At 41.9% G+C, this 22,039-nt stretch overlaps 1 protein-coding gene across 5 annotated transcripts; it reads right to left on the minus strand.

Annotated features, from left to right (window-relative positions):
- Positions 1 to 3,442: 3,442 nt before the first annotated feature.
- ift43 (intraflagellar transport 43 homolog (Chlamydomonas)) lies at positions 3,443 to 21,594 on the minus strand. 5 transcript variants are annotated; one of them, XM_086094241.1, is made up of 14 exons: positions 21,460 to 21,594; positions 20,672 to 20,770; positions 20,555 to 20,566; positions 17,133 to 17,203; positions 15,236 to 15,271; positions 13,918 to 13,964; positions 11,030 to 11,102; positions 10,342 to 10,417; positions 9,265 to 9,327; positions 8,974 to 9,111; positions 7,344 to 7,552; positions 7,120 to 7,220; positions 4,838 to 5,263; positions 3,443 to 4,744 (listed from the first exon to the last, which is right to left on the minus strand). In XM_086094241.1, the coding sequence occupies exons 1-10, from the start codon at positions 21,502 to 21,504 to the stop codon at positions 9,013 to 9,015; spliced, it is 621 nt and encodes a 206-aa protein (XP_085950367.1). In that variant the 5' UTR covers positions 21,505 to 21,594; the 3' UTR covers positions 3,443 to 4,744; positions 4,838 to 5,263; positions 7,120 to 7,220; positions 7,344 to 7,552; positions 8,974 to 9,012. The 5 variants fall into 5 exon arrangements, with proteins under 5 accessions (XP_085950367.1, XP_085950369.1, XP_085950372.1 ...); XM_086094243.1 differs by having other exon boundaries at positions 8,962 to 9,111; XM_086094246.1 differs by lacking the exon at positions 20,555 to 20,566.
- Between the last annotated feature and the right edge of the window lie 445 nt (positions 21,595 to 22,039).

The raw sequence follows: 22,039 nt of genomic DNA on the forward strand, positions 1-22,039 counted from the left end.
CAACCGCCGACTGCTGGAGTGGGATCCCGAGGCCGTTTTGCGCTAAGTCCTATCGGCATATTGGTCCAGTTAACGGTCACTTGGCTCATAGACAGCTATCCATCGCTATGTCAGATTCACTAATCCAATTGAGGCAACCTGCTTGGCATGAGAGAGGCTCATCTGTCTTTACCGCTTATTAATTGGTCTCGTGGGGGGGAGGGGGTCTTAAGGTGGGGTTAGGCCTACATCTTTTTTACAGGGAGTGAAAAATACTTTGCTACTTGTCATCCACTTTCCTAAACTCATCAATATCTATGCAACTTTGTCAACTTGATGGCCATGACCCGCTGTTGTTTTTTTTCATTTGCTTTCACGTTTCTAATTGTGTTACATTGTCTTCCATCTTAATACTATTAATAACAAGATTCTTTGGTTCAGTTTGTGTCCTGTCATCTCTTTGCCATGGAACTAAAAATGATGCAGTCATTTCTGTTTCATCAAGTCAAAAATACTTGGGGATTCTGGATAGTTGCAGGGGGTATACTGTAGATGTAACCAACACAAAGGTTCAGCTGATGACAGGACAGGTCAGATTTGCCAGATTGCGTCTGGCATTAATTTCCTCCCAAATCAAAAGCCTGTATAATTACGAAATCTCATTTTAATAATTTCATTCTGTTACATTTGAATCCACAAAGACGAACAACATCATCAGGCGCCTCTGCAGTATTAACCTTCTTTTAACATTGATTTCAAAATCATATTTTTAGAAAAATAAATAACTTACTCACCTGAAAAAACAGCAATCCCAAGAATCTCTCTCAGGTAGGCTGGCCCGGGGGCAGATCGGTAACCACAGTCTAAGGAATGAGAGCATAAAATTCCCACACATTAGGAGATGGATAATTGGATTTCCTGTGTCCTGTACGGTGGGCGGTGTGCTTCTGCAGCTGTGACATTATCAAGGTAACGTAACCTGAAGGCTGCGGTGCAGCAGCACAGGCCCCGCAAGGCCTGTCCTCCGGTTCCACATGGCTGCCTGCTTGGCTATTCATCCTGTGGACCCTGCAAATGAAATTATGGGAGGAAGAGCAAAGGACATTCTTTGGGAATTAATCCCATTTATGCCTAAACCCACTCCCGGTTTTTATAGTGAGCCCGTCTTAAGATGTACACCGCATTCACAATTAGACAAGGCCTTAAGGGAATTGGAGGGAAGTAGCCTATGTGTGCATTGGCTTGTTTGGCGACTCATTTGTGGACACAGACAGGAAACTGAATCAATGTTATTTTCAAATATCAAATGTCATTGAGAAACTTCTGCACCCAATCTCAAGATCAATGACATTTGACTAAGGCAACTTAAGGCTTTTGTTTATTATAATATTAAGATGGCATATAAATCTAAAATACTGATTCTCACAAAACCATAAGTTACTTAAAAATTAGGCATACATGTCAAATTTGTTATTTAATGACTGATCAGAACATACATTGTGCATTAATTTTATGATAATATAATAAATATAATATTGAAAGAATACATTAAAAGACAAATCATGATAGCAGACAACGTAAACACAACACACCAGGATTCAGTGTCTGTTTGTGAATGTATTTATTCTGGGTAAAATATTAATTCAATTTGAATTGTTTACACACAATGACATTGCGTTTGATTTAACAGACATTTCTTTAAACTGTGTAAACGAGTAAAGGGTTAAATGACGCTCCAGTTGTCAAACAGTTAACAGTTAATTTGAGATGACGCACATAAAATAAACAAGTACAAATATAATGTATAAAAATGTAGCCTTTAATAATGTCATAGGGTCGTACATAAAAACACCTTAATATGTAGGCCTATGCTACATTCTAACAAACGACACCGTTTAAAATTACAACCAGTAGTATCAACTAAGTTCCTTTTTTCAATCAATAAATATTCTGTTGTTTTAAATGTTACAATGTGGTCCAAATGCCACTTATTTGAGCAATATTTTTCAGCATATAGCTTACCTTAATCACAGGACTGTAATTAGCCGTCTTGTTACTGCTTGCGACACATTGTAGATAAACACTGCCCCCTAGCGGCATCCAGTACACAGAACCACTCCCAGTAAAAAGTCCATCTCAGCACAGTTTTTTGATACAGATCTGAGAGTCGGTCCTTTTATCCACGTGTTTTTTTCATTGTTTTTTTTATTGTTTTAATCGTCTTTACAAATGCCTAATACTGTTTATATGCGCTCTTTTTTTAATGGAACCTATACATGATTAAAGTGTACCCAAATATATAGCTTTACTTGCGTGACCACCCCATTAAAAAGCATTAAAACTACATATAAACTTTAAATAGTGTTTTCCCACTGAGTCACATGAACTAAAACAATAAAATCCAGTACATTCTTTACTGCCAAGACATTCTTTGAACGATTTTGACAGAACACTAACATACGCTCCGAATATAGATTTGCATGTTGTTGTCCTGACTTAAATGAAATAATTGTATTTGATTTTCTAAATTATTCAACATACATATGCACACAAATCAAATTCCTCAGAGCTGTGGACACACACAAACACACACACACACGGTACCATCTTTGTGGGGTCAGCTCATTAACATAATACATTTCCTAGCCCCTTCCCCTAACCCCAACCATAAAAAAAATATTACCTACACCCATTCCTTACCCTAACCTCAACCCAAACCTAAACTCTAAAACCAAGTCTTGACCCTCAAAAAGAGGTCTAAACTTAAATGGCCCCACAAGGACGGGTGGGCCCCACAACTCTGTGAAATCTCTGAATATTGGCAAACACAAACAAACAAGAGGAACAGAATGGCAAGCCTCCTCAGGCTGCCGCACAGCTCATGCAGGTCCCCGCCATTATCCTGTCCTCTACCCTAAACACGCAGTTTTAATTTCAAAGCTCTGATTAGCTGATGATTGCATGACAGCCGCCGACGAGGTTCCCTTTTCGCCGGCTCCCAGACTGCAACTCAATCATGCCCAATTAGTGGGTCCCCAAACACTCTCTCTTATTAGAGGACTCATAATCGACTCATTGTGTCCTGATTTGGCAAATAAATCACTCTGGAGGCGGCTGACTCCCCCCCCCCCTCTCGCCCTCCTCTCTCACCCCTCCTCACTCTTCTATGTCTTTCCCTGCCCTCTCGTCTTTTTCCTTGTCCAGAGGTTCAGTGACAACGTTTTCAGGCGTGCTATTCATTGGAGCTGACAGTCTGAGCAACGTCGGACTCCCTTTTTTTTTTTTATTCCTCCTCCTTTTTTATTCCCCCTGAAGAATGAAGAATAATTTAGCGGCTAAGGCAAGGCAGGCAAGCAGGCAGGCAGCATGTGGGTGTCCTTGTCCTACAAGGTTAAGAATGTATTCCATCTGAGCAAGAAAGGAGAGAATTAAAATAAATGATGGCCAGATATTTATTGTGAGTTTGTAGATGAGGCAGAGTCATTGTTGGGGACCAGCGTGGCCTGAGTGAGCTGAGTGACTCTCCTATTACCTAATTCAATGTCACTCATGAACTGCATTTTGATATGACATTTATTTATACCTCATTTTAATGCATGCATTAGGTTCTTCAAATGGGATAAGAAAGAATATTAAGTTATCCAAATAACGTGTGTTGAAAAAATAACTGGAATTTGTATGGCTTTGGGTAGTAGTGGTTCACAAAACTGATTATATTATGCAACTGGCATAATCCCTACTCAAGGCACTCTTTGCAATTGCCCTGCGAAGAGATGATCAGATAAGTGTATCTTTGAGACTTGTGTCCCGATCCCGGAGGATTTTCCCAGTCCCATTGTTTTACAGGTCCCATCCAATGTGCTGTTTTTTTTTGTTTTGTTTTGTTTTCCAGTTGTTGTTTTTTTGTCCAGTCAGCAAGCCAATTGTGAGTGTGTATATGTCATTCATACAATAAATGAATTAAAAAATAATTTAATAGTTAAATTCCTTTCTATTTTCCCACTCGGACTGTGTCAGTTCCACCCTTAAAGCGTACAAATGTAAATACAAGACATATGTTCACGTGACACAACGTGATTTGGAATGCAAGCGTTTACTAGAATGACAATTTTCCGGAATCAGCCACCTTTACTGTTTACATTTGCCTCAAACACTTTGAGAGCGCAATGGGACACTCCGAGTGGGATAAATCTGACTTCAAACGTAGCATAAGACCGCCATTTTGACTTGTGACGTCATTTCGGATTTGTCAATAGCGATTAAATTTGTTAAGTAGCTACTGGTGAAAATGTATTGTATATTTGAGGAAGCTAGGCTAACTGCTAGCTTATGTTAGCTAGCTGGTGCAAACTATTTTCACTTCCTTATTGTCTATCTGTTCATGTCACAATCACAGAGTCCATGACAGAAGAAAATGGATGGAATTTGATTGGGAAAGGGTGTAAAATCTAATACTGCTTTTCTCTGGGGGTCTAATGTGAACAACTAGCTCAGTGATGTTGCGTACTGTATGTACTACAGCACAGTGAGTATTATTCAAATCAGAGCTTTTGTAACTTTACAGTGTGTGTGCGTAGAATGGTCATTAGTGTGTGCTTACGCCGAAGAGTCTGGCCAGCTGGTGTTTGACGTCTGATGTGCCACTTGGTGGCAAACCACTGCGAGACCCCCATGGCAGAGTCGGCGAGGCCCAGCAACTTTTCTCCCCAAGCAGGCTGCAGATTCTAAGGCGAGTCCTCAGCAGATGGAGCTTCCGTCGTTTCTCCTTTCATACAAAATATACATTTTTTAAATATACAGAGAGAGAGAGAGAGAGAGAGAGAGAGAGAGAGAGAGAGAGAGATGGACCAGGCCTTGCCTCAGCCCATCACAGATGCCAGGAGAAGGCAGGGACTTTGTCGAGCCCCCCTGTAGGGCGGATCCAGTTGGAACAGGTGCAGTCTCGTCTCCCTTGGTCCCTTTGTCAGCACCTCAGTGTTGGAGCCCGTGCTCTCTTCCTGTCCCGGCTCCTTCTCATTCACACACTTGAGAGGTGTTGTGGGACTACTTCCAGCCCCTCCTGAAAGCCAGCCGCAGATCTGCCCATGCATCCTCGTTTCTACACGCCAAATCTCACTCCGCCCCCCCTGCGTGGCGTTGTGTTATTCTTTTAACAGGAAAAATATTCAAGCAGAAGTGAGAGTTGCTGACCTTCACAGGTCAAACAGTAGAGTTGCATTGCCCTCCTCTGCCTCTCCGAGATACAAGGTCCATACTGTATACCACGTAGGTAGCAGCCAGCACCCTGCGTGATGGAAAGGGTTTACGACAGGCGACGCAGGCAGCGAGGCCCGACAAGCCACCTTGACCTCTCCGCGCACGGAGGACCTTGGTGAGCCCTGTCCCGTCGGCCCCGGAAACCCACCTCCGCCCCCCCCCCCCCCCCCCCCCCCTAACCATTTTCTACCACCTCTGAGTTATTATCATAATTTCCCAGAGAGTCATTGCAGGGCTTCCACAAGCAGAGAGGCATCTGTGTTTTACAGAATGTTTGGTGTTTTATTGCCTTTATGTCACTCCTAGGCCAGCGCAAAGGGGCCCTCCAATGATAAGAAAAGCAGCCATGTGAAAAATGAAGGCCCTGGCATACAAGACTGAGAGGCGAAAAGGGAAAATAATAAAATACAAGACAAATGTGGAGCTCGAGTGTATTTCATGGCCAAACCTTTGTCTCTACCTGCCGCCACTAAAAAACATAAAGGGGAAAGGGCGATTATATTTATGAATTCAGCTGATCTCGTTATAACAAAGGAACAGAGGTGCTTTTTCTCCCCTCTTGTGGTACAATAGTCCTTTTCCTCATAATGCACATTGAGCCTCTATGTATTAATTTTACAGTATGTACAAAGGATTGACATCCTAAAGCTTGACATTCTTGTCTTTTTTAGACTACTAATCATGCCTTCATGACAGACTGGTGCTTTGGCCGGTTCCGAGTGCCTGAGTGATGCGCTGCTGGCCGGGTCACTGACAGGGAACCTGTGACCGGCGCGTGGCCCCTGATGGGATAGAACCGGTCCTTATATCGCACAAGCTTTAGCATGTCTGTCCTCACCCCTCACTCTGTATCTGAAGGGCCTCCAACAATCACTACATCTTCCCATTTTCTTTAATTAGAGAACAGCATATTGCTTTTGGCTCATATGGAAGCCAGATATTGAGAGCAGATAGGATACATAAACTTCTGTCAACACAAAATATTAAGCACTGCTCAAAGAATATTAAATCTATTGTAGCCTTCCAATTAGCACTCAATCTCAAAATATGTGAGCAAAAACTATACTAAGAGGAAGTAAAACAAATATGAGGCTTTCTTGTTTTTCTGGGTCATGTCAATTCTACCCAAATACACCCCCCCCCCCAAAAAATGCATGAGAAATTACTGATGACACTTAATCTCTTTTTAGATGGGATTAAAGTTAAGTGAATAAAAATACTTTTTAAAATGGAATTTGTGAATAGCAAATACTACAATTGCTTTGATTCTTGTTAAATAATTGACAACACATGTACAGAGGATAAAAAATAAAAAATAAAACTACACACCCCTGTTCAGAGGACTAAACAAAACTAAATAAAATTAATGTATATTTTCAAGAGTGGAATTCAAAATAAACTAAGATAATGATAAAGAAAGGTATCAAGTCAACAACTTTGCTCGCCACCGAAAGAACACCATATATGTACAGTGAAACGTGCAGTGGCAGTATCACTATTTGGAGCTGTTGAGGGAATTATGAACAGTTCAAAAAAGCAGCCATTGTTAGCACAAAATCCCCAGGCTTCTGCTGGTAAAACATGTGTAGTGTATTTTGGGGGTCAGGGATACTTTGAAATGGTGGTGGTCATTTCTCTCTCTCTCCGGTTTTACAAATTATAAGGTCACATGAATGATGGAAAAGTTTTGAAATTATCGTGGTGTCATTTTTCTATATCACAAAAATCTGGCATTTGAACAGGGGTGTGTAGACTTTTTCATTGACTGTATACGTAAAAATATAACTCAAGAAATTACCAGGGATGATATTTAAAAAAAAGAACTGTACAAATGAATTTGCACAAATAAAAACTCACAAAATTAACTACTGTAATTTTACTCACTGTACTCAAATTGCCTGCAGTGTCCACTGATTCATTCTGAACTTGAGAAATTCTGCTCTCAAAAAAGGTCCTCAGTTTAATATTGAATGTGAAACAGTTGCCTGTAATATTGAGAGAACAGAAGCATTTATTGGGGCATTGCGAGTGTTTTTAGCAGTAAGTGTTCCATTATTTTAACAGATCATGACAAAGGGGGAAAAAAACAAAAAAAAAACGACACCCACATATAAGGATGTGTGGTCCGTCTGCTACCGCGTGATGACCAACATGGCCTCATCCTCACTTCACCTCCAAGTGACACCGTGTTCATCCGAAAGCTTCAGCCATAACTGCCGTCTCCCTCGCAAGAAATATCGTTGTTTTGATGTGATTGAATTCACCGCACCCAGACAAGAGGAGGTCATTCCGAGTCCTGCCGCAGCATCCCAATACACTGTAGATAATAAGCAACATGGGGAGAATAAAGGAGAGCATCAGGATGAAGCAGTCGAGAGGTCACTTTGAGAACCTGGATGAGAGCACATGCCAAACAGCATCTCTGCATCCCCCCCCCCCCCCCCCCCGCTCACCCCCATCCCCATCCTCTCTATAATCCCCTCTCTGATCCACCAATGTTCGCCGCAGTCATTGGAGGCGGGCCGCAACCGGCGACCACCGGGCCCTAATCTGAGCCCTCGCCGCGGCCGCGGTCCACCTCTGACAGCAGCGGCCGGCTGCCAGCGTAGGAGTGGCAGGCTTAGCCTTCTCCAGAGAGACAGCTAGAGGTTGTCTCTACATGGATGGGCACTTCGCAGCTCGGCGGGGGCGGGAGGAAGGGGCAACGTAGCAGCTGCTCGGGACATATGGGCAGAATTCATTAAGTCGAGCAAAATGAGCCAATTGTGGAGGTGGCAAGAGCGAACGTTTGGATGTCTAAAAGGGAATTTTAGCTCAAGTATTCCACAGCATATAAATATTCAGAACACCAATATCCTGCGCGATAGCTTCATCTGGAAGAGGTACACTTGATGAAGCAGGCCTAACAAGTGGGCAGAAATCTGTTTTGATGGGCGGTGATTGAGCTGTTAGATGCATAGACTGTGTGTGTGTCCTTCAGGTTTTTTTGCTGCGCATTTTCAAATGTCAGGAGAGCGTTGCGCGTCTCAGAAATAAACCTAATCACAATCTGTAAATGTTACAACTGTTTCCCTAATAGACGTGCGCACACGTTGGAGGCCGGCATTGAAATTCACACGCATGAACCAACCAAAGACTAAACGGAATGCTGATAGATACACACGGCCAGCGCGTGTTCAACACGCAGTAACGCAACGCATTTCACAAATTCAGCATGAGCGCGTCGTCCTTGAACCCGGCGCTGTCCTCATTATATTCTCTTTTTCCACTTTAAAGAGCAGTTTGAACAGCAGCCAACTTACATCTATTCTTGTTCATCCAATATAAAAGGTATAATGTATGCTAATCCACCTGCTGTCAATAGCAACTGTGTTCAATGCATTTGAGATAATAGCGGAGAAGGGGTTGCTCCTATCGAAGAGCTGCAAGATAAAGTCAATGGCACAGTCAATAACAATAAGGTTGTGGGCCTTAATGAGGAATGTTAATTTGAACACAATCACCCGGATTCCAGCTTAGCTGATTATCAACCTTGGACTTGTACGAGGGTGTTGATAATGACGGCTGTAGAGAGGAAACGCTCCAAAAACGTATACAATGAGTCAAAGGCGTCAACCCCAGCAGTGAGCTTTATGTAGGAAATGTGACAAACTGTACAATATTTATATACGCAAGTAAAGAAATATATAATCTAGATCACACTGTAACAAAAAAAAAAGTTTATACGATTCATATCACCGGCTTCCCAGTTCCCACTTGGGGCCATTCAGTCTGGACTTATGAAGCCTGCTCGTCATTCTCTCCTTGATCCCATTCCATGAGCAGCTCCGAGGAAACCTCTGTAAACAGATGATCCCAGTCCCAGAGCACATCTTCCTGCGGAGCAGCCGGAGTAGAATTGAGGGCAGGCGGACGTGCGCCGAGAAAGAGAAGATGAAGGGAGATGAAGGCGTTAATGTACACACCATAAATCTTGATTACCTGGGAGGCAGGTGGACAAGAGGCGATATTGACTACAAATTCACTCACCTCCTTCACCTCCTGCTCTGGTGCTAAAACCTTTGTGAGGAGCTTCAAGTCGATCTCTCCGTCCTGAAGAAGTAACCCAGGAAATTTGAACTTGAATTTCAAGAAACATCCCGGTAAATGGTGCGTGGAAGTCTATAAATGACCGACTAAGACTGCATCACCGTTTTGTTGGTTGCACAACTGTGATTGTGTGACATTACCATGGGTCATTTAGTCATTGACTTTTTTTTTTAAGAATGTCAATTCATTTAGCAATGTGAGACTATTCGCCATCATAAAAATCCTACAATAATGTTTTATGCAGCTTCACTATTCTAAATTCTAATTAATATTGTGTTTGTGGAATATGTATTAAAAGCAAAATCCACCCGTTTTTAATCCATCTCAGGGGGCGGCCATTTTTGCCACTTGCTGTCGACTGAAAATTACATCACAGTTTTGGGATGAACTAGAACAGAGATTCATTGATAGGGCCTTCCGTTTAAAATGTTTAATGCCCAGGTGTCTATATTCTATTGTCCGTATATGTTTCTTTTGTATTGTGTATGACACCTAAACAGAAACAATACACTTATAAAGTCAAGAAAGTGGAATTCATAAGGATTAAAGGGAAGTCAACCCCCAAGAAATGTTCTTGACAATAATATGTTCTATGCAGCCCCACTAGTCGAAATATGGTGTTCTGGTTAATATTGCGTTAGTGGAATATGAGTTAAGCAGCTAAATCCAGCAGTTTTTATCAATATCAGAAGGCGGCCATTTTGCCAGTTATTACTGAGTCAAAATGACATCACAGTTGCTCAGGGCTCAGGTAACGACCAATCACGGGTCACCTGTTTTCTGAGGCTAGGCCACAATTGGTTGCTGAGCCCTGAAAGCAAGTGGCAAAATGGCCGCCCCCTGAAATTTGCTGTTTAATTCATATTCCACAAACGCAATATTAATCACATCACATCGAGACGAGTGGGCGCACATACAACATATTGTAAAGAAAACGAGCTTGTTTTTAGATTTAACACCTTTTATGACTTTTTTTTTTTTTTTTGCGGTAATGGTAAATATATATAGTTGACTTACGAGAGTCTGGAATGCAGAGTAATATTTCAGATCATTGTCCAGGTCTCTGTAGGTCATTACCCGGTTGACTTGAACGCTAATTACAGGACATAAAGAGAGACCATTATTCCAAGAACTTTATTTCAATCACCTTCATGCAAAACCAGAGTTAGAAGACCAAGAGAGAAGCTGTTGGGTGTGAAGACTTCAAGCAAAGAAGAACAGAAAGCAGGAGATGGTTGCCAAGTGGTAAACGCCTCAAACTGAAACCCAGCTGCTTATCTGCGGGTCGGAATTAAGTGAGGGGGCTCTGAAAGTGGCCGGGGCCTAGCAGCGCATGCCAGTCCTACTTATTGCACATTACACGCTACATTGCCCCTGCAATGAGTTCAATGTGGATATTATCTCGCACAGAGAGCGAGCCCCAGCCTAATAACCTCTACCGCTGTCATAGCCTCGCTACATATTCGACACATGTCGGCGTGCATCTCGCTGCCCTGTAAATCAAAGGATCCGTTTGGTAAGGACCCCGGTAACGCGGTTGCATAAATCACACCCAACGGTTATTCCTCCATCGCCAGCCAGATCAAGTGACACACTCAATGGGGCAATGGCAAGTGTGGAGGGCAGGTGATCATCCCATTGTTCGGTAAGCCACTTCACTTGTGACCTGCATGGGGACGAGGGCAAACCTGCTGGATGGACCTACCTCGGTGGAGCTGCTACTTGCATGTTGAGATCTTCTTCCTGCACTTCATCCAAATCCGGAATGACTGGAATATCTACACAACAACAACAACAAAATGTATATTAAATAAATGCATTTATTTTGGAAGCGTGTGTCAAGTGTGCCACTTCCTCCCCTCCCTCTCTCTACCCCCGGTCCTGTCACAATAGCCATGCGGCCATGAATATTCAGCAGTTGAGGCGGCAGCTCTTCCCGCTGTGAGAGGGGCTCTGGCCAGGGGCTCCCCAGAAAGCACCCCCCGCTACCTTAGCATTTGGGCCCTGTCAGCGCTGCCCACCCCGAGGACCCGCAGTGGCCGGCGGGCCGACCTCCGTGTCCGCTCTGCCACTCCGACTGGGGCGCCGTCCAGCCCCGTGCAAGAGAGTTTGCTGGCGAGCCCATCTGTGTGGGGTCGGATGTCACCGCGCGGCCTGGCAGGGGCTGCGGCGCTGTGAGCCGCCAGCCCGCTGCTCAAACAGTGGGAACCCGCTTTAATTGGCAAAACGCAACAGGAGAGAGGATGGCTCCACTCCCAAGAAGGACAAGGCAAACTTTCATAGCATTTCGTTTGGACGTTTGTTGAAATGAGTGCAGATAATGAGACATACAGATGGAAATGAGCTGTTCAGATGTCTATGCTTGTACTATCAAAAGGTTAATTTGTTAACTGTCAGTAATTTGTAGGCTAAAAATGTCTTGTCCGATATAAAACTATTGGGGGGGGGGGAAGTTTGAAACAGTTGAAAAGTTTATTCAAGCTTGGCTTGTTCATGGATGGAGGGAAGATAAAGGTGTGCATCGTGTCACGTTCATGATCCACGATGTCAAGAATTCCTTATTTAACCTCTGTTACGATTAGATGCAATAGATAAGAGCTGAAAACACATTTGTACGTATACTGTCGTCAGTGAGAGAGACAAGCGTGAGAGTAACAGCCACATGGTGACAGAGCAATGTGGAGTTGGACTGCGCAAAGAGGGCTGTCAGTAATCTCCAGCTACGGTACTGAAGCCTGAGGGCAAAGTCAATAGATGAGCTAAACAGCGGGAGGAGATGGAAGTGACGTGAGGAAGTATCTTGACATGTATGTCACAGGAAACAAACTGGAGCAAGATGGATCACGGGGTTTTAGTACTGCATGATGGTGACGACGGCAAAAAGAAGTCAACGGTTTTCGATTGTGATCATATTTCCCACATGAATAATTCTGAGGACAACTTCAAAAGTTTCCTTGTCAACTTTTTTTTGTAGTTAAGAGAACGCCTCCGCCCCCTTGATTATTTCTTTCTTTCTTTTTTTTAATTAAGCTAAATTAAAAATGCCAAGCTCGTTTATCCGCTGACAAGATTCATCTGTGTTTCTGATATCCAAATAAATGCAGGCGCGGGTATTTCATATTCATGAGGCCCCGGTGACACTTTGTCCTCTCATTTACAAAGCACAGCGTTCAGCAGAATCCGTCCCCCCTGGACCCCCAATCAAATTTAATGGTCTTAGTGCAATGACATCAAAAAGCCTCGCCATCCGGCTCCTTACAAATAGCATCCCTGGCGTGTCTTTCTGTCCACACCCACTTTGACACCACTTCAGCCAAAAATGCACTACGCGAAGCACACTGTTGTCTATGCAAAGTGCGATACGCACGGCTAACGGACAACATTTGGAAATGAGCTGCACGTCCAATCTAGAGCGGAGGTCAAGCAGGACAAGAGCCCAGCAAGCTCGATTATGAGAAGCCCTTTCTTCTCCACCTATTGTAACACAGTCAACTTCGCCTGGACGTCGACATGCGTCACATCAGAGCTGGTCGCGAGCGGCCAGGGCAGAGCTTTGTACATGATCACCTTCTTCGCTGAAGCATGTAAATATCGGGGGGGGGGTCATTTGCGGCGAATGTAGACCTTCTGGCAGGCACGCAGCAGTCAGCGACTTTGAACAGGACGTCTCGCCACATAACGGACGCGGGGGTCCAGTCAAACGATCAGCTAAGCGTAAAATCCATTTTGAGAAGGGTTATGGGATGATATTCAACACATGGGTGGTTCAGTTTAAAGACATGAAACAGATGATTGTGTTTGCAGTAGCGCTGCTATTTTAAGTGACCGTCGGGGAGCTTTAGCTGATGGGGCGATGGGAGCCATGACCTGGGCTCCCCTCTTCCTCCCAGCTAGTAGCCAGTGGACACATGGGATAAGCGTCATGGACATAATCAAGATCGTAGGGGCTATCTCACTACCCCTCAGCACTGTAATTTCCAATGCCCCGCTGCCTCTGGCTCTGTTTTAAGAGCGCTCCTACACAGTGAAATCCTCTTTCTGCCGGCATAAGGGCAAGAGAAGTGAACCTCTACAATTCGAAAAAGTGGGAATTTTTAGGCAATCGGTGAGGCCCCATTTTAAATGCTCCTTTAAAGAGCCCAATTATGCATTGCAGGGCTTTTCAGTCATTTCACAGGTTAGCCCGGTACATTGTTTGTTGTGCACAGAATCGGACCCTTGGGTGAGTCTGTCAAAGCAGAAATGTTCCTAAGAGATCTGTTCGTGTGTGTGTGCAGTGATTAACCGTGTCGCCCGTGGGATTGTGGGAGGAGGGGCACCCGGTGAATTCCCTCTACACAATTCTGTGGCAAATAGGGATCTAATTTTGCTTAATGAACATGTTCATGTTTATCAAAAAGGTGAGTGGTTATTTAGAAGGCGTCAAGTGCTCTACATTCACGTAGCATCCAAGGAGAAATGTCGCCAGCTACAATCTTGACGGCCTGCTTATCGGCACTATTGCTCAGGATAAATGTGCTGGGGAGGCACCAGAGGGTTCCTATCTGCCCGTGAGGGGAGACACCGAGTGGGGGACTGTAAAGGGGCACTTACCTCCATCATCATCTGATCCTTGGGGAGTTTGTGGTCTCAGCCGGCGGCTGTAGAAATAGAGAGCGAGAGAGTATACATTATTGAATACGTTCTAAATGCGGCCTAAATAGTGAGGTCATCTTATAAAGAGGGAAACGTGCTTGCTTGGTTTTGTTACCTTCAATTTTATCGAAGTGAGGGAAATTCAAAAGCTTAACTATGAGATTCTGCTATTCGCTCCAGGTGACCAAATTGACTACCAAGGATTGCTTCTTAAAAATATATATATTTTAATATTACTAAGATACACAAGTGGACAAAATTGTTGGTACCGCTCTGTTAATAAAAGATAAACCCACAATGGTCATTGAAATCACTTGAAACTTCCAAAAGTAACAATAAATTAAAACAAATTTAATTGAATTGTTGTTCAAAATAATAATTATTATTATTATCGTCATCATGAAGAAACAGGCCTGGACAAAAATGATGGCGCCATTATAAGATTGAAAATAATTTCTTTGGAGGTTGTTCTGGGCTCTTCGGATACCATTCAAACTATCCGTATCTACAATTTTGCATCTATTTTCCTCTCGCGGCCACGTCCCGGGAGGCTAAACTTCTGAATAATATTTGCCGCTGTTGTCACATGAACATCAAGCTGCTTGGAGATGGTCTTATAGCCGTTAGCTTTAACATGCTAGTCTATAATTTTCTTTCTAATCTCCTGAGACAACTCGCTCCTTCGCTTTCTGTCGTCCAAGTATAAATAATTCCAATGGCTGATTTTGATTGTGTAATTTTTAACATTTTTTTTTAATCTATTGTTGATCATTATAAGTTTTTGTTTCATCAACATGGTACCAACAATTTTGTGTGTTAAGACAGTTTAGACAGAAGCAGTGCATCATGCTTGTTAGGCTGCTCACTGGGACAATCTACCTTTAAACCCCAAAAATAGAGAGCGCCAGCTGCCGTGATGCCTCCAAAATAGATGGCTGCATGCATCCTCTACCTGCTCTCCACATGACCATGTCTATTCTTGTCACAGCTTCACTGTTATTCCAAGAATAACAGCAGAGCTCGGCTCCTCACGGCAATAAAAGTGATGACAACTCAGTCATGCTGTTTTTTTTTTCAATCATGTTAAGTGATTGTTCTTGGAAGGTAAGGATTAGGTGCAACCAAGGACAACCTCAATGAGCGCCAATTCCACTTTGCTACGAGGGGGATATTTACATTTAAAGACCTATGTTTATCCACACACAAAAATGCAACTGTCATTGAATTCAATCAGCAGCTAGAAGCATGATATGATAAGGTGGCGGAGTCAGCGTACTCTTCCAGCTCGTCAGCAGCAGCTCTTCTTGAAGACCTGTGTAAATGCAGAAAGTACAAGAAAATTGTAAGGCACTGGCCCTTTAACTAGTGTCATTTCCCTCTGTAAAATAACAGTCTTCGTATGTATCTTATGATAGTAATTCTGCTCTGTCTTCTGTGGTCAGCGACAGTTGTGTCTCACTTTGCCAGATCTCCTGCTGTAAGACGTCACTAGTGCTACACGGCACAAAAACTAAAACATAATGTTTTAATAACTGCTATCAACATAAGCTTTATGTTTCAGAAAAAATATTTAATAGACAAATACATTGAATATTTTTATGGGGTTTCCGTTTATCATATGGCCATTAATAAAGATAATACATTTTCACAAAGCAGGTAGCTGTAAAATGTTTGTTGTTCATTTCCTTGGTTGCATAGTGCCCCCTGTTGGTTGAAAAGATGAGCGTCTGTGCCAGAAAAAGTCTTTCCACTGATGTCACTTGAATCATTCCAGGATGCCAACAATTATAATCTACGGTATGTAAAACTTTGTGCTTTGTCTACATTGGCCCTAATTTGTAAACCATGTCACAGGGTTGTTATGTTGTAAGACAATTAAATATTAGTCTGACGAACACAGATGGACAATTTGTGTCAAAAGGAACAACCTTTAGTCCCATTTTATTTTGCTGTTATTAGCGACATAAAACATTTTTATTCATTTTGTATTTATGCTGTTAGTAAAGCTCACTGCCACCAATAAAAAAAGAACCTAATGGATGCATGCACACGTCATGCTACTGGAACCCGAATAGAACACACACTAAGTGACTTATATGTTATAAAGAATCGATTATAAGCCTCCGACGGTGTTTACTACTATTTACCAGATCTCTCAATTATTGGACATCACAAAGCCAACAGTGAGGAAGCAGATGTCCAACCAGGCAGGGCAGAAAAGAGCAGAGAGCCTCATGTCGTACCTGCCTGCCCTTGAACCGTGTCCTGTCTGGGCGTGGGCGGTGCCGCTTCCACACTTAAGACACATTACTGGCTCCTTGATTAAGACTCATGTAAGGCAAAGCGATAGACATGGTAAAACTGTCTGGAAAAAAAAGTTGTTAGGGATAAAATATATTGTGACAACCCGGTTTCAAAGGTTCATCAATAAACTGACAGATCATTTAGTGTCAATTAGAAGTGATAGATCGACAAATCCCGGGATTTCTGCGCTGGGATTAGTGGGAGGAGGGCGGCGGTGATTGAGCATGAGGGGTGACATTGAAGGGAAAAGTCCTTGCTGGCTCCAGGGGGGGCCATTACTTACTTTGTTTCAGAGAGGATCAATGCACGTGCAAAACCCCCTTTACACCTCCTGTATTTCAATGGCTTTGAGGCTGGGAATCAAGTTGGGTTACACACAAAAAAAAAAAAAAAAAAAAAAAGAAGAAGTGACACGCTGACCTTCTGGTAAGAGGAGGAAAGGGCCATGGAGTTTGTTGGTTGGCCTGCTTTCACTGACGGCAAAGTTCTTATGCTAACTGCTACATTTGACACATTAACATAGATGTTCTGTCCTAAATATTTAATGACTGTCTCTCCATGCTATGTTGAGCTCCCCATGTACAGCAGCTCGCACGGGGTGATAAAGTGCCTGGGACCTCTGTGACGGAGGGACTGGGCTGGCTAACAGTGCCCTCCTGTGGCTGATGTATTAACCATGTCAATTACCACCTTGCTAGCAGATGAAGACAAATGGAGAACGGCCTGCTCAGACAGCCTCGTTCTAACCTTGTTGATTCACAGCTCCGGGCCCCAAATATGCACTGATAAATAAACTCGTTCCACAGAATCACAGTCCATTAATAACATGCAAGCTGGCTGCCTCCGGTGTGGGCAATGGAGAGACGTACTTGCCAGAAATGAATCCGGAGCTTTCTTCTGCCCAGCCGCCTTGCCTCCTGGGTGGTTTGGGAGGGGGGCCCTGCAAGATGAAAATTACACAAGTGAGATTCACGGAAAAGCTCGTATTTCAGTCACAGGCTTTTAAACTGCCATGACAATTTCACGTATTCATGTGTTCATTGAAGACGGTTTAATTATTCATAGGTGCGAGTGTGACTAGTTGTTTGTTTATAGAGTAGATATAAAAAGTATACACACACCCATGCTCAAAGGCCAGGTTAATAAATAATTTCAAAACTTCTTCCACCATTAATATGACTTATAACCTCTACAACTCCATTGAAAATGTGTTTGTTTCAATTGTTAATCTTTTCAAGAGGGGACAATAAAAAAAAATCAACAAGTGAAAAGTGGCTGCACAAGTTAGCACACCCACCGTCACATATTAAATTCGAGTCAGCACACACCTGCCTGTGACTTAAATAAATTCCAGATGTTCTAGTGGGCTTTTTCTGTCAATTTCTAGAAAAAGCGTGGGGGGGATATTGACTGCTATTTGAAACTGTTCATAATTCCCTGCATCTTGTCTAAGGTTCTGGTTCCAGCTGAAGCAAAAAAAAAAAAAAACTGAAAGCATGATGCTGCCACCACTTCACTGTAAGGTATGGTATTGTTTTGGTGATAACAGGTTTTGTGTTTGCACCAAACATACCCTTTGGAATTATGACCAAAAAGTTAGATTTTGCTTTGCTGTTTTGTTGTTGTTGCCATTGTTTCCCTGTCTAAAGACTAAATAAACATAAATGTACATGTTGTAGGTCACATAAAGGGTAAAATATAAAAAATTAAAGTGTGTTTGTTTTTTATCTATGCATCATTATTATTATTATTTTTAAAGGCATTTGAACAGAGATGTGCAGACTTTTTGTACATAGGCCTGCGATTGGCTGGCGACATTTTCTGAATGACCTGCATGACTCCAAACCATTGGTTTCCCAGTAACAACAGTAGGGGGAGCGCTTGTCTGCAACACAGAGTCCAGATGTCCACCAGTGAAACAGAACAGACCTCAAAGCTTAATTGAAATGTTTTTCCGAGGATGTGATAAGCACGAGAGCACTGGAATAGTTAAGCTGCATTAATTTTGTTTTGAATAACCTCATGTCCGAGACCACAACATATGGAGCACAGAGTGTGGGAACAGCCAAGCACCCTATGTAAGTCTGACCTTAAAATAGATTAACAGGGAAAAAAATGACCTTCTCCCTATCGTTCTTTGATTCTGAAAATAGTAAAGCAAGTATGCATCTTGATCCTGAGAGTGGGACCCTGAGAACTGCCCTTGAATGAACGCATTCCTCTGAGCTCACGAGCAGGGGCACGAGACAAATGAATGTGGAAAGAAGAAAGAAAAAAAAAAGGCCACAACATTTCTCATTACCAAATTGAGTCTGCAGAGGACAAAGTGCTCATGAAGAATTTTTTTTCATTCATGATGAAATAGGAAATAATTTTTCATGGCTGGCCCCTTTTACCCGAGCTATTTATAAATCTGGGCGTCACTACTGGGCACAGGATGGGTGGGGGAGCGCACACGACGTACACACCAATTGATATGACCACTTATAGGAAGAATTGGGCTCAACAAGCACATTCAATTTTGTAGAGTTATTGACCAGCTTTTCATTGAAATCCAGTGTAATAATGAAACAAACAATTTTAAAAAATTTAAGCAGCATGTTAAAAATGTAGGGCTACTTCTCAAAATGATCCGAGCCTCTGATGTCAATCCATTTGTCCTCTTTGCTTGTAATAAAAACAAATGAAAATGCCATGATTCAAAACAACTAAAGGCTTAATTTTGCTTTGTGTTTTTCCAAAATTGCTTAATTGGCAACAACTAGCTCCCATATTCTAAACTATTAGGTACCTTGAATTCTTTGGGTATCATCTCACTTAACAAAAATATGTTAATGCCCTCAGCCACACATTAGTGTGCCTCCAATTGCTCATGACCAAATATGTTCGGGCTGTTTAAACAATTAGCTAAGCCCTCGTGGTTTCTAAATTAAGATTCCTTGATGGTCTCCAGGGCAAGGAACTTGTCGTGTCCAAACCGTATGAGCCCAAAAGGCAGTGGCGTCTTTGTTTAAAAGGACGCCAGGAATGTGACCAATCAGTTAGGTATTTCAAGCGGAAGAGGCCAGGCTTGATAAACGTTGACTGTAAATAAACCCACGGCATGCTGGAAAAATGTATTGCGTTTACAGAGTGGGTCAGAGGGGGCGCGAGAATATTGGTCCCCGCGTTGAGGAAGTTGGCCTAATTTGGGAAGATTAGCCTAAAGCGACAGCATTGCTAGGATGTTTCTGCTTGGGGAGTGCTGGCTGCATGACAATTTACCAATCCAGGCGACGTGACGGATTCCAAAAATGCCAGCTATGAAGTGATAGGAATTGCTCTCTTTTAACTGTCTGCGCTGCTCTGACTTGTCTGGCATATTTCTGTCCTATATTTAGGCACATTTTTTGCATCATTAAATTGTAATGTTCTGAGCTGAGACATCCCTGGTAAAATTGTTAGTCTGCTCAATGTTCAGGTACACAGAATTATTATTTTTTTAATTATGTTTTTATTTATTTTTATTTTTACATAGCCTACTTTATAAATGTATCAAAAGTAGCCTACTAGTTGACCACCAATTTGTTTCTTTTTAAATCAATGTTTATAAATACATAGCCTATATTAACGTAACATGCATGCAATGTTAAGTAACATTTTAATATTCTTATAAGTGTAAAAATGTGCTAAAAATTTATAGATGTTAATTGAGTTGGAGAGTTGAGTTTTTAGTAAGGTCTCTTGCGACGTCATGCACATCCATGGTTCGAAGACTACAATTCTACTTTCCATAGGTTCCACTGAACTTTAAATTTGAGAATAAAATGCTTAGTTAAAACATATGCGATTGTTTGTTTTTGTTGTTAAGTGCACAGTAAATGCCAGTTTTTTTATTTTATTTTATTTACAACTGTACAGCTAGAAGGTTCTGGGTGTGAATGTATAACCATGTTTTAAATCCTGCATGATAACACATCAAAACATATAAAGAGGACACCTAATATTGAGGGTTTTGAAGCATTTGATATCTGCACAGGAAAAAATATGGCAACTAAAACATGTAAAGCATACAAAAAGTAAATAAATCACTCCATTAAAACTTTATACCATCATGCCAAGCTGGTGTTCAAATTGCGTAGTAAAATTAAAAAAATGCAAACAAATTTAAAAATGGAAATGTATAAAACTAAGCAGTTGAACTGTACTTTTAAGATGACCCTGGAATGACTCTGTTGTATGGTATAAAGCTGATTGTATTGTGTTTGCAACAGAAGCAGTACAAAACCACAACTATATCCATGCATCCTACCTCATTGTCGTCCTTGATTAACGCATACATTTGAGAGATAATACATTTTGTGATTAATGCAAGCATTACTTCTTGTAGAACATGCAAACAATCATCATATATAATGAGATCACATACTTCTCCGGCAGAACCAGACGTGAAGGACTTCCTGGAGTTGCGGGCATCTGCAAGTGATTGGTCTGCTGCGAGGCGGGATCTTCGGCCAGATTTGGCCACCTGCATTGGATGGCAGCAAATTAGTATTTGATAAAAACATGGTAACAAATTCCATCCAACAAGACCCACTTAATGGATTTGAGGACAGCTCTTGCTATTCCACTTCTATAATTTGTTCTGTCATTTTCATGGATATCCATCATCAATTTTATATCCAGTTTAGTTTGTCTACATTGCTTTAATATTAGATAGATAGATAGATAGATAGATAGATAGATAGATAGATAGATAGATAGATAGATAGATAGATAGATAGATAGATAGATAGATAGATAGATAGATAGAGATCGAGATATTTTATTCACACAGCATTCACGTGCTGTCAAAATTGTGAACCTAAGTTCTAGATCCACTAGCAAGAAAAACAACTTTTATACCAACAACTTTCAGTCTGCTGATTAGCTGGGGGATTTTAGACACTATTAGCATAGGTAGCTTAGCTTTCGTGTCTTAAACATAAACACGGACTTTTTCAGTTGCCGTTTATCATACTAGGCAAACAATTTGGTCTCTTTAGTTATCAAGAGTTGAACTAAATAAATAACTATCATGCAAGTTTTGACTGCTTGTTTTCCCTCAACGTGTCTTACGTGGATAGCAATAGCATTAGCTAAGTCCTAACAAGAGTCCTTCCATGTTGCAGACGAAATAACCCCACTAAGTTATTTTCCTAACGCCATAACACTCACGCTTTTAAGTGGCCCACTTTCACCCAGCTGCACGCCGTCGTCCATGTCGATCTTGGTTTGGTTTGGTTTGGTTTATGCCATCATCGCATTCGCTAGGTTATCGACAAGCTTCATATCCGGGCAACTGTCGCCATGGTAACGCACAGTGGCAAGCGTTGAGCGCTTTGTTTTGATTGTTTTGTTTTATATATATATATTTTTTTTATCATTGTTTAGTGTTTGGGTCTATTGCGTAACATTAACCTCTTTTTAAAATCACCACAACGTAAAAAATAAAAAAAATCATAACAAAATAACGCGGTCGATATCAGATGTGGTACCAACCAATGTCCACAAAGTGTCACTGTTGTGCCTTTTTTGAGCACGCATTACCTTTCCCAGCATTGACTGGAGTGTCATATCAAAAACACTTGTTGGCTTTGGTTTTATTTAAGTTGGATATTATTGGCGTCACGCCGTCACTCTTAAAACAACAAACAAACAAACAAACAAACAAGAGCGACAGATTTACATACGATATTTGTTGTTTTTATTTATCCAGTGATGAGTGCAGAGCCAGCAACGCTTTCTCTGCTGACCT

This window comes from Leptonotus elevatus, chromosome 14 (assembly GCF_054856555.1).
Source record: "Leptonotus elevatus isolate MCC_2025b chromosome 14, RoL_Lele_1.0, whole genome shotgun sequence".
Lineage (NCBI taxonomy): Eukaryota > Metazoa > Chordata > Actinopteri > Syngnathiformes > Syngnathidae > Leptonotus > Leptonotus elevatus.